This window comes from Styela clava, chromosome 12 (assembly GCF_964204865.1).
Source record: "Styela clava chromosome 12, kaStyClav1.hap1.2, whole genome shotgun sequence".
Taxonomy (NCBI): domain Eukaryota; kingdom Metazoa; phylum Chordata; class Ascidiacea; order Stolidobranchia; family Styelidae; genus Styela; species Styela clava.
In genome coordinates, this window is record NC_135261.1 from 6,264,565 (window position 1) to 6,278,995 (window position 14,431).

At 34.0% G+C, this 14,431-nt stretch overlaps 1 protein-coding gene across 1 annotated transcript in view; it reads right to left on the bottom strand.

The window, feature by feature from the left end:
* The window catches only part of LOC120330499 (titin-like), a 281,688-nt gene that overhangs the window by 209,148 nt on the left and 58,109 nt on the right, over positions 1-14,431 (bottom strand). Inside the window, exons 62-71 of the mRNA XM_078118750.1 lie at positions 13,431-13,757; positions 12,331-12,460; positions 11,609-11,763; positions 10,923-11,032; positions 10,316-10,485; positions 9,619-9,849; positions 8,961-9,074; positions 8,497-8,608; positions 7,599-7,772; positions 6,349-6,461 (exon numbers count right to left, since the gene is read on the bottom strand). Coding sequence (XP_077974876.1) covers positions 6,349-6,461; positions 7,599-7,772; positions 8,497-8,608; positions 8,961-9,074; positions 9,619-9,849; positions 10,316-10,485; positions 10,923-11,032; positions 11,609-11,763; positions 12,331-12,460; positions 13,431-13,757 — 1,636 coding nt within the window. The remainder of the gene's footprint in view (positions 1-6,348; positions 6,462-7,598; positions 7,773-8,496; positions 8,609-8,960; positions 9,075-9,618; positions 9,850-10,315; positions 10,486-10,922; positions 11,033-11,608; positions 11,764-12,330; positions 12,461-13,430; positions 13,758-14,431) is intronic.

Below are 14,431 nucleotides of genomic sequence, written 5' to 3' on the forward strand. Positions count from 1 at the left end.
TAATTTATTACAAATAACGACACGGCAACATTTATTCTAGTACAATCCAGGTGAGTGGGCAATTGCGTATTGGAAGGGTGAGGGCCAATTTTCGAAAGCAATACAATATATAGTACTACAAATTCCACAAATCAACTTGTATAACCATGGTTCCCAACTGGTGGCCCATGGCTCCCCAAGGGGACAACAGTGCAGTTGTAGAGAGCCACAATGCTAGGCGCAAATCTGATTTTACTTTTCACTTTACAGGAAAACTCCCTGTTTTTTCTAGTTTCATAGCTTGACAAGGTTATTTCACAGATTGTTTTCACTTTGTTGATCATGAATTGTTTGAACATAATGGGATCTAGAATCCTCCAATAATAATAACACTTTACATTACTACTAGGATAATAACATGGGACCATGGGTGTAAAAGCCTGCAGAATCCACAAAGGCCACGAACAGTAAAAGATTCGAAATCTCTGCTGTATAACTTTCACTGTCTCGATTTAGTATAAATTTGAATCATGAGATAACACAAACTTAAAAAGCAAATTAGCCTAAGCGGTACTCTTAATCCTACAATAAAATAGAATACATGAACCACGATTTACGTAATGAGACAAGTTCAATTGCATCTTCCTTATAGCAAATCTTATTTACCCTCCGCGAAGCTACCACCTAACACTATAAATGAAATCTGTGGGTTATCTCGACCAACACACGCTTTACTGGAGAACATTATGTTTGGCGTGTAAACATGAGTATTGTAAACTTATGTTGTTTACTGTTCGTTTGTTAAAAATCTTTACTATAAAAAAACATGAGTAATATATATTGAATACTCTGGTAATTGCGAACAAAAGTTGACCAAGCGTACATGCCTTTCATACACACCGCATGCGTATAAATATTTTTTCTATTTAGTCGGTAAATAAACTTTTGACTTTGGTTTCCTTAAATTTACCGCACTTTTTGAAGAATAGCCGCTTTTTCTTTCATCGAAAACAATGTATAAACACAATAACAGAAAAGGGCGACTGTTAATTTTATCGCCTATTTCAAATTTCGATATGGAATTTGTAAATTCATTTAGGCACGACTGGCTGAACTACACTGTGTCACGGAATGAGTAAAATTCACTGGAAATTTAAGTTAAACTCATACAGAATATGCCATGCGGCGTTTTTATTACTTTATTTATATTTTTATTACAAAATATTGTTTCAGTAGCCTTAACGACTGATGGAACAAATAACAGACAGACTATAAATTGCTTTGTGCGAAATACCGGGTAATATATCTGACATTTTCTGTGATTTTTAAATGAATTTTTACTGGAAGCTAAATGTCTGGTTTACCCTTACACAATACAATTATATCGGAGACAGAAATATTCTACTCTAAACCACTATTTGGTCAAATTACTTGAGAAACGCTATTTATATATTGAACAACACAGCAGGTATGCCATAAATAAGCAAGCAGGTCAGAACATGCCACAGTAGCAATAAATCCAGTCTTATATCCTGCCCACAAAAGCGCAAGATAGGATTTTCATGAAGGATAGTATTATGTTAGGCACGGAGAACAGTTTCTGAATATCGGTAGGCCGTGCAAAATCGATTTTAACGATTCTAGAGTAATTCTGATGTGGATAGAAAATACAACAAATCGGCGTATTGTGGGTAAACACTGACTGACTTCAATGATGACAAATAGTTTAAAATACAAAGGAACGATTTATCGCGTTTATTCCTCTTCGATGTAACAAGTCTTGCGCATCGTAAGTATGATTTGATGTAATATACCGGGGGAATATGGGATATAAAATAATGAGTAAAATGCAGCAATAAAAGAATGTGAGACTATTGGGAGTTTATGACAAAGTGAAGGGTTTCTTTTGTGTCTCTCAATCCTACTATTGGGTTGTTCAAAATATTGTAAAGGATTTCTATGTCAAACTCAAACCCGCTGTCTGCATGCCCAATATATGCCCTTACAGAGTATGACATTTCCTACCGCGATTGGGACGGCATACCCGTACCTTTTTCAACTAACCCCTGTATACATGACTTAGGTTTATGTTTTTCAAATATTGAGTAATACGCTGATATTGCTCCTAATTTATTTCAACAATTGGACAACAGTCTCAAGTATTTTATGAAAAAACAATATTTCGCAATGTGTTGGCAATTAATTAAAATTCATCAGGCACTTCTTTTAAATATACAAAGCATAGCATATTGTATCAACATATGAATCCTAATTCAATCAGTTCAGCAAATTAACAGGAATATGTCGCTTCGGTCACTTGTAAACTGTAATCCAAAACAAACAATATCAAAGTTGATCGTAAGAATGATAAATTGACTGAAAGCATTGGCTAGATGTTTACATATTGTCGTTGATGATGGATGTATCGAATAAACGTACATGTTCAAATATTTAGATTTCTTGAACTCATACACAAAGTCGATTTGGTAAGAAGTAATAATTGATGGTTAATGTATCAAATATTTAGATTTCTTGAACTTATAACTCAAATCGATTGGGTGAAAGATAATAGCGCGTGACCCTATAATGACCCTATTGCGTCACAGGGCTACTATTTTGGTCTATGTATATTGTATACTGATACCTCAGTATAAACGTATAATTAGTAAATACCCATGAACATGACCATAAAACATATATACAACCAAGGTGTAGGTCACATTATACAGACACGAACGAGATACTTTACATTTAAATTATCCAGAAATTCGCGCAAAATATATAAACAATATTAGATTTGAAAAGTCTACATATTTTTTCGTAAAATACTATTACATCAGAAAGAATTTGAAATCATTAAAATTTGGTTAACATCCGCAGAAAGCGCGGCAATTATCATAAACTCTATTCAAGGCCAAAGTATGTTATCAGGTACATTAAAATAGAAAATAAACATATATTTCAATATCATATGACGCCTGTATCGGGCAGTCATAGCTAATACATTTGCGCTCGATTATTTGAGCATGGTAATTATATCATACTTGCGTACTGGCAAATGCTACTCAATATTGCATATATACGTCAGCATTGCTAATACTATTTACAAAAGCTTAAAGGCTTACATTGTCCAAACAACACTTTTACATTGATGTTTTAACCATTAAATACTAGCATTTCGTACAATTGAAGAACAAAATCAAAATGATATATGTATTTAAATCGGCCAATATTGAATAAAGAACACGGCAAACACCCATTGAACTGTATGTCTTATATAGGTAGTTAAATACATACTTTTGACAAAAAAATATATTGGAAATAAAAAGCTACCACCAATTTTGCGAAAAAGGGGGTTTGCAACAAATATCTTCCCTACCGTTGTTATTTTTCAGGAATATTCAAAAATATACTAAAAAAATCCTACCTTTTTGCAGGGCGCGTTCTGTTACCAAAATCCTTTGTCGCTTCGATATCATGAGCGGAGCTACCGAGATATTAATGTCAGGCGCATGGTTTACTATATAAAACAAGGGCTGTTGTCTATCCATGCACAGAATAACGCCTAGGCCTTCGTTCTCCATAGAAAAATCGCCAAGTTGTGTTTGGCAAATTTTACTGATATAATACGAAGCGTAATCCTATATTGTACGGGTTGAATAGTAAAGTACACCCCAAAACCTATAGGTAATTAGATAATTAAGTCGCACAAATACAGAGTTCGGCCATTCAATAAACACGTGTTCCGCCGCCCACTTAACGTCTTTTATTTCTTGTACACTATCCGTTATAGTTTGCCATATATATTCCATAGACTACAAAGGTATAACAGGCTCATTTTATAAATGGCACATGCCTAACTTTGTGACTTCAATTAATCAATGACAAAATCACACTTATGATACCCTGCTGTACTAGAACATACAACAATACAATAAATATCTAATATAAACCTCAATATGATATCCGACCTAAATTTCTGACCCTACGCGTGACCCCATATTACTCAAACAAGGCATTTATGCCGCATACAACCGTATTGGAAATCCGATACCTAAGTAAGGTAAATACGCTACTCATTGTTGTGGTGAAGAGACATAGGTAAAGTTATATATTTTTAGTAATTGAATGTAAATAATAATAAAACGGGACCCAAATTCGTAACTTTACTTTAATGACTACGCTATCATATTGTATATACATGCCATTTGCTGGAGGCTTAACTGTGAAACGGGTATTTATTTACGTCTAATTTATGATATGATGGGTATTGGGATATATTAAACTATCACAAAATTCTAGGCAATCATTTTTAAGGAAATTTGCGACCAATACGACTTTGCTGTAAACACGTGCTTCGTTGAATTAAGCATAGGAAGGGACATCCAATTACTAGAGGTTAAAGAAATTCACAATGGCACTCCGCCAGTTAAATACAAGGCACCTAATCTAAAACTTCTACAATAAACTACATCCAAAGGCTTATAATAGAACACACGCTACATCTATTATTTTTCAGCAGTACCATTCATTCGCTCAGCCTTTGTTACGTAGGTAACAAAGGACTATTAAATCACAATGGCTTAACAAAGTTTTAAGTGTTTTCCTGGTATTTGAGAATGCCTTGTACGTACGTTCCATATGTTGTCAAATTGTCGAATGTTTGAACGCAATAAATTATGATTAAATATATATGTATCTGTCTCCAATGTATTGCATGAGGACGATTTGTTTACAAAGATAGACGTTTGTAAATTTGCCACTAACGTAGGAGAGTTATTTCGCGAAATTTACGAGAATAAACATTTTTAATGAGATTATATTTGCATATTCTGTATAAGATTAACAGCGTATCAAATGTAAATATTCTTCATAAAATGTAGCTTTGTTACGTTGCACTCACATGGTCCGCCAGTCTAGGTGGGCAACATTTTTGGCCCTTATTCCCAAAAACCTTGCCCACCCCTGTTGTATTACAATTTGGGTTAGATTGTTAGCATGATGTCTCCATCTGTAATAGCTGGGGCAACCTCATAAACAACTGGGTCATGATAAAGACAAAGGTCAATCATTAAACGTGCGCCGCATTCATACGGGCTCATGCCCGGAACGGTTAATAAAGGTGCCCTTTCCCAACTGTTTGATTTATATGAAACGCGATCCCGGTACTTAAGAAGTGTTGTAGTATTGTCTACACACTACCACAACAATGCATAATAGTATGATTGAAAATTATCGTTGGCTTAGATTGGCCCATGCCTATATGTTTACAAATTTATAGACAATGTTTGATGCTGAAATAGAATTAGTACTGAAAGTGTTGAACATTGATTGATTTGACATCCAATTCGTGTTATAGAAGAATTTGTTTCTCTTTGTAAATATAAGTGTAAGCACTCCTAACTACAAAGGGTCGACGAATGCAGCCCGCATTTATAATTAGTGCAATCGTTGCCGAAATTTGGCGCAGTTAAGAAAAAATACGTAATGAATTATATAACTACAGTAAGTAGGCTTATAGGCGTATAGTCCCCTAATATTGTTTTCGACCCCCCTAATGGATTTGGAAAAACTTAAGTGAAACTCCATAGTGATTACTGCCGAGTTTACTACCTTCAATTGTGATACAAAATAATAATAAAATGATATGAAAGGAGTTATAATAAAGCTACTTTAATTTGAACTTGGATTTAGATTCATTAGGTCCAAGATATCACTCCAACAAAAGTTTTTACTCCTATATTCTACTTATAAATGACATCGAAATACAATCCAGACACCCAGAGAAACATCTGGAATTTAGTAAACAAAACAAGACAAAAGGCGAACCTTGCTCACACCTAGATATAATCCGGTGACGAGCACGCAAACAAAATATAAACATACAAGGAATAAAGATTCTTATATGCTTTTATACCCTATACTTTCGAATTTAATAAATACGTCAATATTTTCGCAATTGAAAAGTAATCTGTCTGATATACAGTATACACATGGGTTTTTATTTTGTCAACATGGCTAGATAGCAATAAATCGGTAATAGATTGTTAAAAACAAGACGTGTAGCACTCACAGTACCTTGGTACAGTTTTGAGGTAATTAGCCAAAACCTTATTTATGAGTAAGGCAAAGACTGTGAGTACAGGCTAACGACAATCGGCGAAAAAATAAAAGTCTCAATGATCACACTTTGTTTTATCTTCCCATCTCTTTCCATTATAAGTTAATTACACTAAAAAGTAGGCTGAGCAAATTCCACAAACGCTCAATGTATGCAACCACAATTGCATTATTTATCAGACTGTTAGCTTTTTCATTATTTTACTTTATATATTAATGCATATAATAATGGAAACTTAAATAACTTACCGTTATGATACCACATGACATCAGGTAAAGGTCGTCCTGTGACTTTGCAATCCAATCTAGTAGCTGTTCCTTCATTACATTCAGTAGATTCCGTTTTACGAAGAAATCTAGGCCTAAACAAATGTATTCAAATAAAAGTTAATTTGATTTTCAGAGCCTTTCAAAATTTTGCCGCATTCTAACAACAAGATTTTTCACACCTGGGCATGGGTTAGCATTAATTTTATTTTAATAAAAAAACAACACGGTAAAACTCAAATTTAAATCGTATACTTGTTCAGTTGACAATAGGAATAGCATCGTAACCAGAATATTATTCATTAAGTTACGAACAACACTACTTTTCAAGTGATTATCAAGATTCTAATAACAATACTTAGCAACAACTTACAACTAAAACCAAAAAATCTAATTTCAAAAATATATTTTTGACATCGCGAGAACATAACAACATAATAAATATACAGCCTGCAATCTAAACCGAAATCTGAAAGATTGTTAGCAATTCCACAAAACAACACTCTATATTCACTATTTATTTGTAACACGAAAAACTAAAAAAATTCTTTTATGTAGATTTACAATAGGTAATATACGAAGTGTAAAAAGACTGTGTTACACCTCAAAGCATCCATATTCTTCCCCTACTCTAAGTGGCGTATATTATCCATCTAAGGTCACTCAAAGAATGCTCACAACCCAACCTGGGATAACTTAACACCTACTCATGAGCTCTTGAAATGTGGTAAAGAATTTAAGATTATCGTGCCTGGCCGAATAACATTGTTGGATAATTTGAATAGGAAATGGATGATTTGAAATCATGAAGGACATTGGGTATTTGATAATTAAAATAGTATGAGGAGTAAGGAAGGAGGTGGTTATTTTGGAGGTAGTATAGGCTTTTAAAATTTTAATTTTGTTATGAAGTCAGTTCTTAATATATCTCAACAAGGTTTGTTGTTTTTTAATCAGTAATTGTTTGATTATTTTTACTTAATTTAATACATTTGGGAGGACAAAAACAATATATGGTATCGATAAATTCACTTTGCAATTTTGAAAATTTAGGACTTTATGCCTACCCTATCCTATATTATAGCAACCAGATGAATTAAGTTATGAATAAAAACTCGTTTTTCTATAAAACCTGATTACAATTGGCACTCAATAAAGGCAGTATTTTGTAAACGAGTTTCTAAAGGAGCCTTCTGTATATAAAATTAATTTCAGTTGTAACAACTGCTCACTTGAAATATTTTTCAATATCCAATTCATCAACTTCGTCAAGTCTCTTAGAAGGCGAAACCGATCTTCTGTCACTGACGTCATATCTTCCAGGACTAAGGCTCGACATCCGAGCACTGCCAGGAGAAACTGCCTTCTTACTTGTAGGTGTCAGATGACGAGCTTCTCCACGACCCCTATCGAAAAAGTAAAGTTTTTGAGAATAACAGTAAAAAAAGTTGAATTATTAATTCATTAAAAAATCAGATGACGAGCTTATCCACGACCCCTATCGAAAAAGTAATGTTTTTGAGAATAACAGTAAAAAAAAGTTGAATTATTAATTCATTAGAAAATCCCAGCCTATTCTATGTTACAGTAGAATATCAAATTCAAAAGTCGCAAAGGCAGTCAAAATAGTAACATAAATAATTGTTTACCGAATATATAACGAATTCGTCACATACATAATGTCATGAAACTACAAGCTTCAACAGACGAAAGTAACGGTAATCTCAGCGACATGATTTTTCTTAGTGCTATATTTAAACTTTTTCACACCCCCTGAGAACAGCGTTAATGTTATAGGTGAAAATGTATTGACGCTGTCATTAACACTAACATTACGGTCAAGCGAGGGATTCGCCACATGATTAAGCAGTCTCATCGGTTTTCCTCTCCCCTGATTGTATATGTAAATCCTATCCTATCGCGATATCTGACCGACAATCCATAATAAAAATAAATTCGCTGTGTTGTACAACAAAAACTCAGTTCTCTTGTATCCAGAATGACATAAGATTCCATAAATCTGATCTCAAAACAATTTTATATAAGCCCTTCAACTCGTTCATTATTTTGATATTCGAAGATTCAAACAATTTGCATGTAGATATTTTTCAAATATTCAGTATAATTTACCTTGCAACTGGTTGAGACGGAGCTAACGTATGCTGTGCAGTGTATGTTCTGCCAGGAACAGAAGTCTGCTGCTGAATTGCGTGAGTGTTTTCTTGATGCATTTTGTATTCATCTAAAAATTGAAAATAAAAATTCAGTTGTAGTAAAAGATTGTAGAGAACAATAAGGGGCAATGCTTTAAAATGGAAACGCAGATGGGATCATTGCCGTGTACCTTTCGTTGAGCGTGCGTCCAACCCACTTTGTGGTGAATGGGGAAATTTGAAAAAAAAAATGAAAAAATAGGATAGAATTTTAGAGAACCCACACTTCTAGAACAGAAATTTGAAAGGTGATTGTTCCAGTATCTGAGAAGCAAACTAAACGTTAATTCCCCAAACACTCAAACACAATTTTTTTTTGAAGCGATCTCTGGATCTTTTTCGTGCCCAACAATATCAAGAAATTGATAAATTCAGTGTTACCTTCCGATAGTAGTTGTACAGTCCCGCGTATAAATCCAAATCTGTTTGTAGCCGTGATAGTGTATTCACCGGCATCTTCGGGAAATAGCATTCCAACATACATGGTAAATGTATCTACAAGAAGAATATATTGGGAATATATCATTTTTAGTATTCATATTTCACCGAGATATAAAAATGACTTTTTTAACTAATTATTATATATCATTTTTTATATCTATGAGAAATTTGAAAATATTCAAGTTATATAACATTTTATTTTAAAATATAGAAAACTGATTCGAATATTTTTATTTGTTTATTGAAAAGATGCTTATTTTCATCTTTCTCTCATTTTGTGGGGAGACGGTGGTTTATCTCATTTTTATTGAGCATGTTAACATATGAACACACTATTTTCAAAGAGCAAAGTGTAGCTTATTTCCGTTAGACGTTTTATTTTCCCCATAATAGACAGACAGAAAATTCCAATTTCTAATGGTAAAATAACATTTTAAATATGTGGTATATTCTGCAGGATGTTTGAAATTGCATTATAACCCATCAGCTCTGTTTTTCATTCAGACATGCAATTTTTCCTGATCCTACACTTATATGATTCTGTTAAATGAAAGTCTGTATATTACGCTATAGTGTGTAAAAAATGATTATCACATACGTTTTAAAATATCTTCTTCTAGTTTAAATCTGAATCCGTGTTCAATGGCTTTTCCATTCTTTGCCCAAGTTACATTGGGAGGTGGAGAGCCAGAAATAACGAAAGACAGTCTGAGTGATCCACCTTCTTCGAGTCTCACTTGGCTAGGAGGGGAACTCACGAGCAAGGGAGCGGCACCACTGATAGTTTGAGTGCCGGGTGCAATTGAGGATTGTCTGGAGGATTGCTTTCCTGTAAAACGTGAATATAAAAATAAGATAAAATAAGATGAAAAAAAAAGAAATTTGCAAAAAAAAACTCCGATTGTTAGAAAGTCAGACAGGGCTCGAACGAACCTATGATTCAGACATTTCATGGATGAACGTTAAAATTTATTGTTTAATCATAGATTTGATACACAATAAAGTTCAAAACAATATATTGCACATTGAAATTCATGGATGTTTCCTTGATCCTAAAATCTTATCATACTTAAAATCACGATTTGGTTTTCATTTTTATTTTGAAAGTATATCACGAATTAGCGTTTGTAGATGCAATGTATCGACTGAAGGACCAATCAATAATTAAAAATTTGTTTGACCGAAAAGAGTCTGAGTGACAGCTAAAGTTACGTTGTTGTTGACTTCTTGCTGATTAGCCATTGTTACGGAAACAAACCAGGAAGTCGATGCCTTGAAAAACATTCAAAATATACCTGAAGGTGTTACAGAAGATTCCTCAGCTACAGGGGATAATTTCTTTGCCAGTTGTCCATCAGTCGCATCAAGATGGTGGTGATGAGCAACAGCTGATGCAGAAGGTTTCACAAATTCCGTGTCTGTAAGTTCTACGTCTGATACGCCGGAAACGAAGTCTAATTCAGTGCTGTGATGAAAAATAAATGAAAATTATTGTTATATAAACTTGAATATTTACAAATTTATTTTCATACATATACAGTTATAACTCGATAGAGTAATGCAATTCTATTACAGGTTCAGCATTGTATTTTCGATTGGCTGTGATCAGTTTATTATCAGTGTACCAGATAAAAACATTCGGTACTCCCGAAGTATGTGAACCAAGATGGCCCACACCGGAACGTAGTATGTGTACCAGGTTAGGCCATAATTTCGGATACAAATACTACGGGAGTCAGTGGGCTAGTCCCTGAACTCATAATAGAACTAAAATAAGGAAAATTGGAATAAAATTATGGCCTAATTCTAACTCGGTACACATACTACGTTTCGGTGCCCGCCACCTTGGTTCACATCACCTTGCTTCGAGATTTTTTTTTAATTATTAGGCATTGTATTTACCTTTCGAATCCTTCATAGTCAGTCATGGATAATTCAGTTTCCGATATAGATCGAGCAACTTCAGGTTTATAGGAAGGTCCTGCTTCGTCCTCTGTTTCAGGGACATTGACCTATACAAAGTATAAATTTTAAGAAAAATGTTTTCAACAGGACTTTACTTAATGAGATTCAAAAACTTTGAAGCAAAATAAATACGAAAAATCAGGGAATACTTGAAAATATATTGTATTTGAATCGGGTTGTTCTAAATCTAACAAATATACAGTATGCCAAAAGATATACCAGGCGTCAGATATTGTTAATATATTTAGGAATCATTGAAATATACCCGCGTTCACATACAATTGGACAACATTTAATAATTTCCTCCTATATCTTTCCAGAGTTCATAAAAGCAGAGTTTTGGAATTATTGGATTGAGGCATGTTCAATAAAACAATTAATCAATTCAAAACTTGTATTTTTTTTCCAATATGGCCATTTTGATGAAAAATGTTTGGGACTGGGATATAAAAGTAAATTCACAAAAATTGGTTGAGGAAACGCGAAATTCTTCTTCTACGTTCTTAGAAAGACGATATTTTATTAGAAAAGAAATTTTATTAGAGGAACTCCTGCTTTTAATGGGTTTACATTGCTGTCACTCCTTACGAGTCGAAAAGGCCTATTTTTTCATTACTACTTACAGTCAGGAGGGCACTGCATGAGCTGCTTCCAGCTTTATTTTGAGCAGTGCAAGTGAACATTCCAGCATCATCAACGTAGGTTTCACGAATAAGCAGTGTGCTCATTTGTCCGTCAAACGTTATAAGAAAATCCGGTGAACTTTGAATCAGAGCACCTATGACAAAAAAATTGGGACGATTGTCAATATTTTGTTTACATGCAATGTTAGTGAATATGCCCCCTGCCCATAGGTTTCAGTCTCTTTACACAACTGATGTAAAGTAGGCGAACAAAGTTAGTATTGGTACACACTCTTCTGAAGCGCCGGGTATTTTATATATTTATCCTTAATAAAGAAAAAAGTTGGGAGTTGAGCATGACAAAAAGTTAACTAGCAGTCACTATTAGAAAAATTCAAACGGAAGTTCTGCTTTAATAAATGCGCATTTTAACAAACAGTGTTAACTGAATCTGTTATGTCTCGTAGCAACTGCTATCTACTGGCCTCTGGTGTAAAGATAAATCTATTATTAAATCTTATTATAAGTCAGGATGAGAATAGTGTTTTTGCTATTGGGGTTTAATTTTCATTCTAATTATCAAAGGGAACGAACGTGTATATTTTTTTCTTGTATTTTTTCGCTTCCATAAAAAAGTTAGAGGGCCACGGAATTTATATGCAAAGAAAATGGGCCACGAAAGAAGAAGTGTTGACAACAACAGTTCCATAGTCTATACATACCTTCGCGATACCATTTAATGGTAGGTGTAGGGTTTCCAATCACGTGACATTCAAATTGCGACATTTCTCCTTCCACTACTTCAACGTTCTTGGCAGGAAGTTTGAAGAATGGTGGAAAAACGGCAGTTTCCTGTGAAAAATTTATAATTTAAATGGTGATATTGTTGAGTGGGGAATTTGAAGGTTGCATGCAATAAAATAGGATGAAAAGGAGCAATTATGAATAATTTATAAATATTATTATACGGTACTAATTGTTCAACATGCTCAAACAAATATCAGTTTCATATTTAAAAGCATATTTCAGATAAATATAACTGAATAAATAATATATGTTACATGCAAAAAAACGAACGTGCAAAGTATGACGAAAGCAATAATTTTTGTGCTTATTTATATCGTTGCTGCTTTATTCTTTTGAAACAGCCAAATTTTAATGATGGTATGACTTCACTGGTGAAATGATGTCACGCAAATAACCTTAGTGGGTCTAATCACGGTGACAGGTGATGGCCGTCGACGTAACATCTGAGGCGAAGTCAGTCGTTTAGCTTTAGGGCCATCCTCCATTTTGTGTCTTGTCCTAAAGCCTCTATATGCGGCTTGTATTTTAGTTGCACTTTCGCGTTGTTTGTCGAGATCTTTGCGCGTCTTGTAGCCTTTGAATGACGCTTGTATTTTTGTTGCGGCGTCTTCTTCAAGCCACTGATTGTATGAGTAAGTTATTTGTTTACAAACCACAACTCAGGAAAAAAATTATTAATTCCAAGCACAAAAATATTTGCGCCACAAAAAATAAAAGTGACACACAAATTGACATTTTAAACAGCCAATTTAAATAAGTCATTTTGATATCATTTAATCGAGTAATAACACTTTCACATGCATTTTTGTGTTTACTATTTATCCCTTATTACAAAAAAGGAGAAAACTGATAAAGCATCCATATTTTGTCCTGTTTTTCAACTCAAATTGCACATTATAAATTAACTTTATCAAAATGACACATCTCTGTAATATAGCACTCTCGTATGTACAATGGGCATCACAATAAATCCATGCATCAAGCTGTCTAAATTCTGGCAACCCTTCAATAATACCTCACTAGTTGTCTTTAGTTCTTTCGAGCTTTTCTCAATTTCAAGCTTATTTTTAAACTCAGCTGAAATCTTTTTTTCAAGTTTTTCTGCTCTCGCTGCAACGGATTCAGATTGTTCTGAAATAGCTGCAACGGATTCAGACTTTTCTGAAATCGCTGTAACGAATTCAGATTGTTCTGAAATAGCTGTAACGATCTCAGTCTTTTCTTCGGTGATAGAAGTAGCGGATAGTGATTTCACAGATGCCATAGATGTGGCTGATGCAGATGCAATGAGTGATGTTTTCTCCGTTTCAGAAGTAGTGCTTGATGGTGCAGGAAGGTTTTTCTATGCAAATTTGGAGCAAGAAAAAGTGATAAATTGGCATGCAATACTAAATGTCGCGTTTAGTGATTGATGTGGCATGCAATGAATGGTAAATGAAAGAATGAATGTGCTATTTCATTATTGGCCTGTAACCAATTTTCGGATGTTTCTTCTATTCTTTTTTTCCTGGGTTTGGTTAAGATAAGTAAAATTACCTAATACCTAACAATAAGACAACCAGAAAAAGATGAGGATTTTACATGAAAAAATTTATTCTAATTTAACATAAAGAGAATCAAAGTGAATGGGTCAAAATAGTGGAGAGGCAATCCCAGGGTAGTGCTGGATAAACTCAAGGGAAATCTCATGAATATGATACAGACAGCAAATTTTGAACTCTATATCCCGATGATAATATTTAATATGCCAATGACGCGCTAAATTAAATTTTCGTATATTGAAATATTAAAAGAGCAATGGCCAAATTTATGGGAACGGTCAAAACAAAGTAGTACGAGTATGAAATCTTTCACAGTAGACTACCGGCACCGCAGTCTTCACGACTTTGCCTGACGGAGGGAACCGCCACAAGGTGCGCACTTTTCAATTTTGATGACGTCGTCGCACACAAAAAACGAATCTCATAGCGCCCACAGATATTTTTGAATAAATAATATTAGGTACAATAATCAATA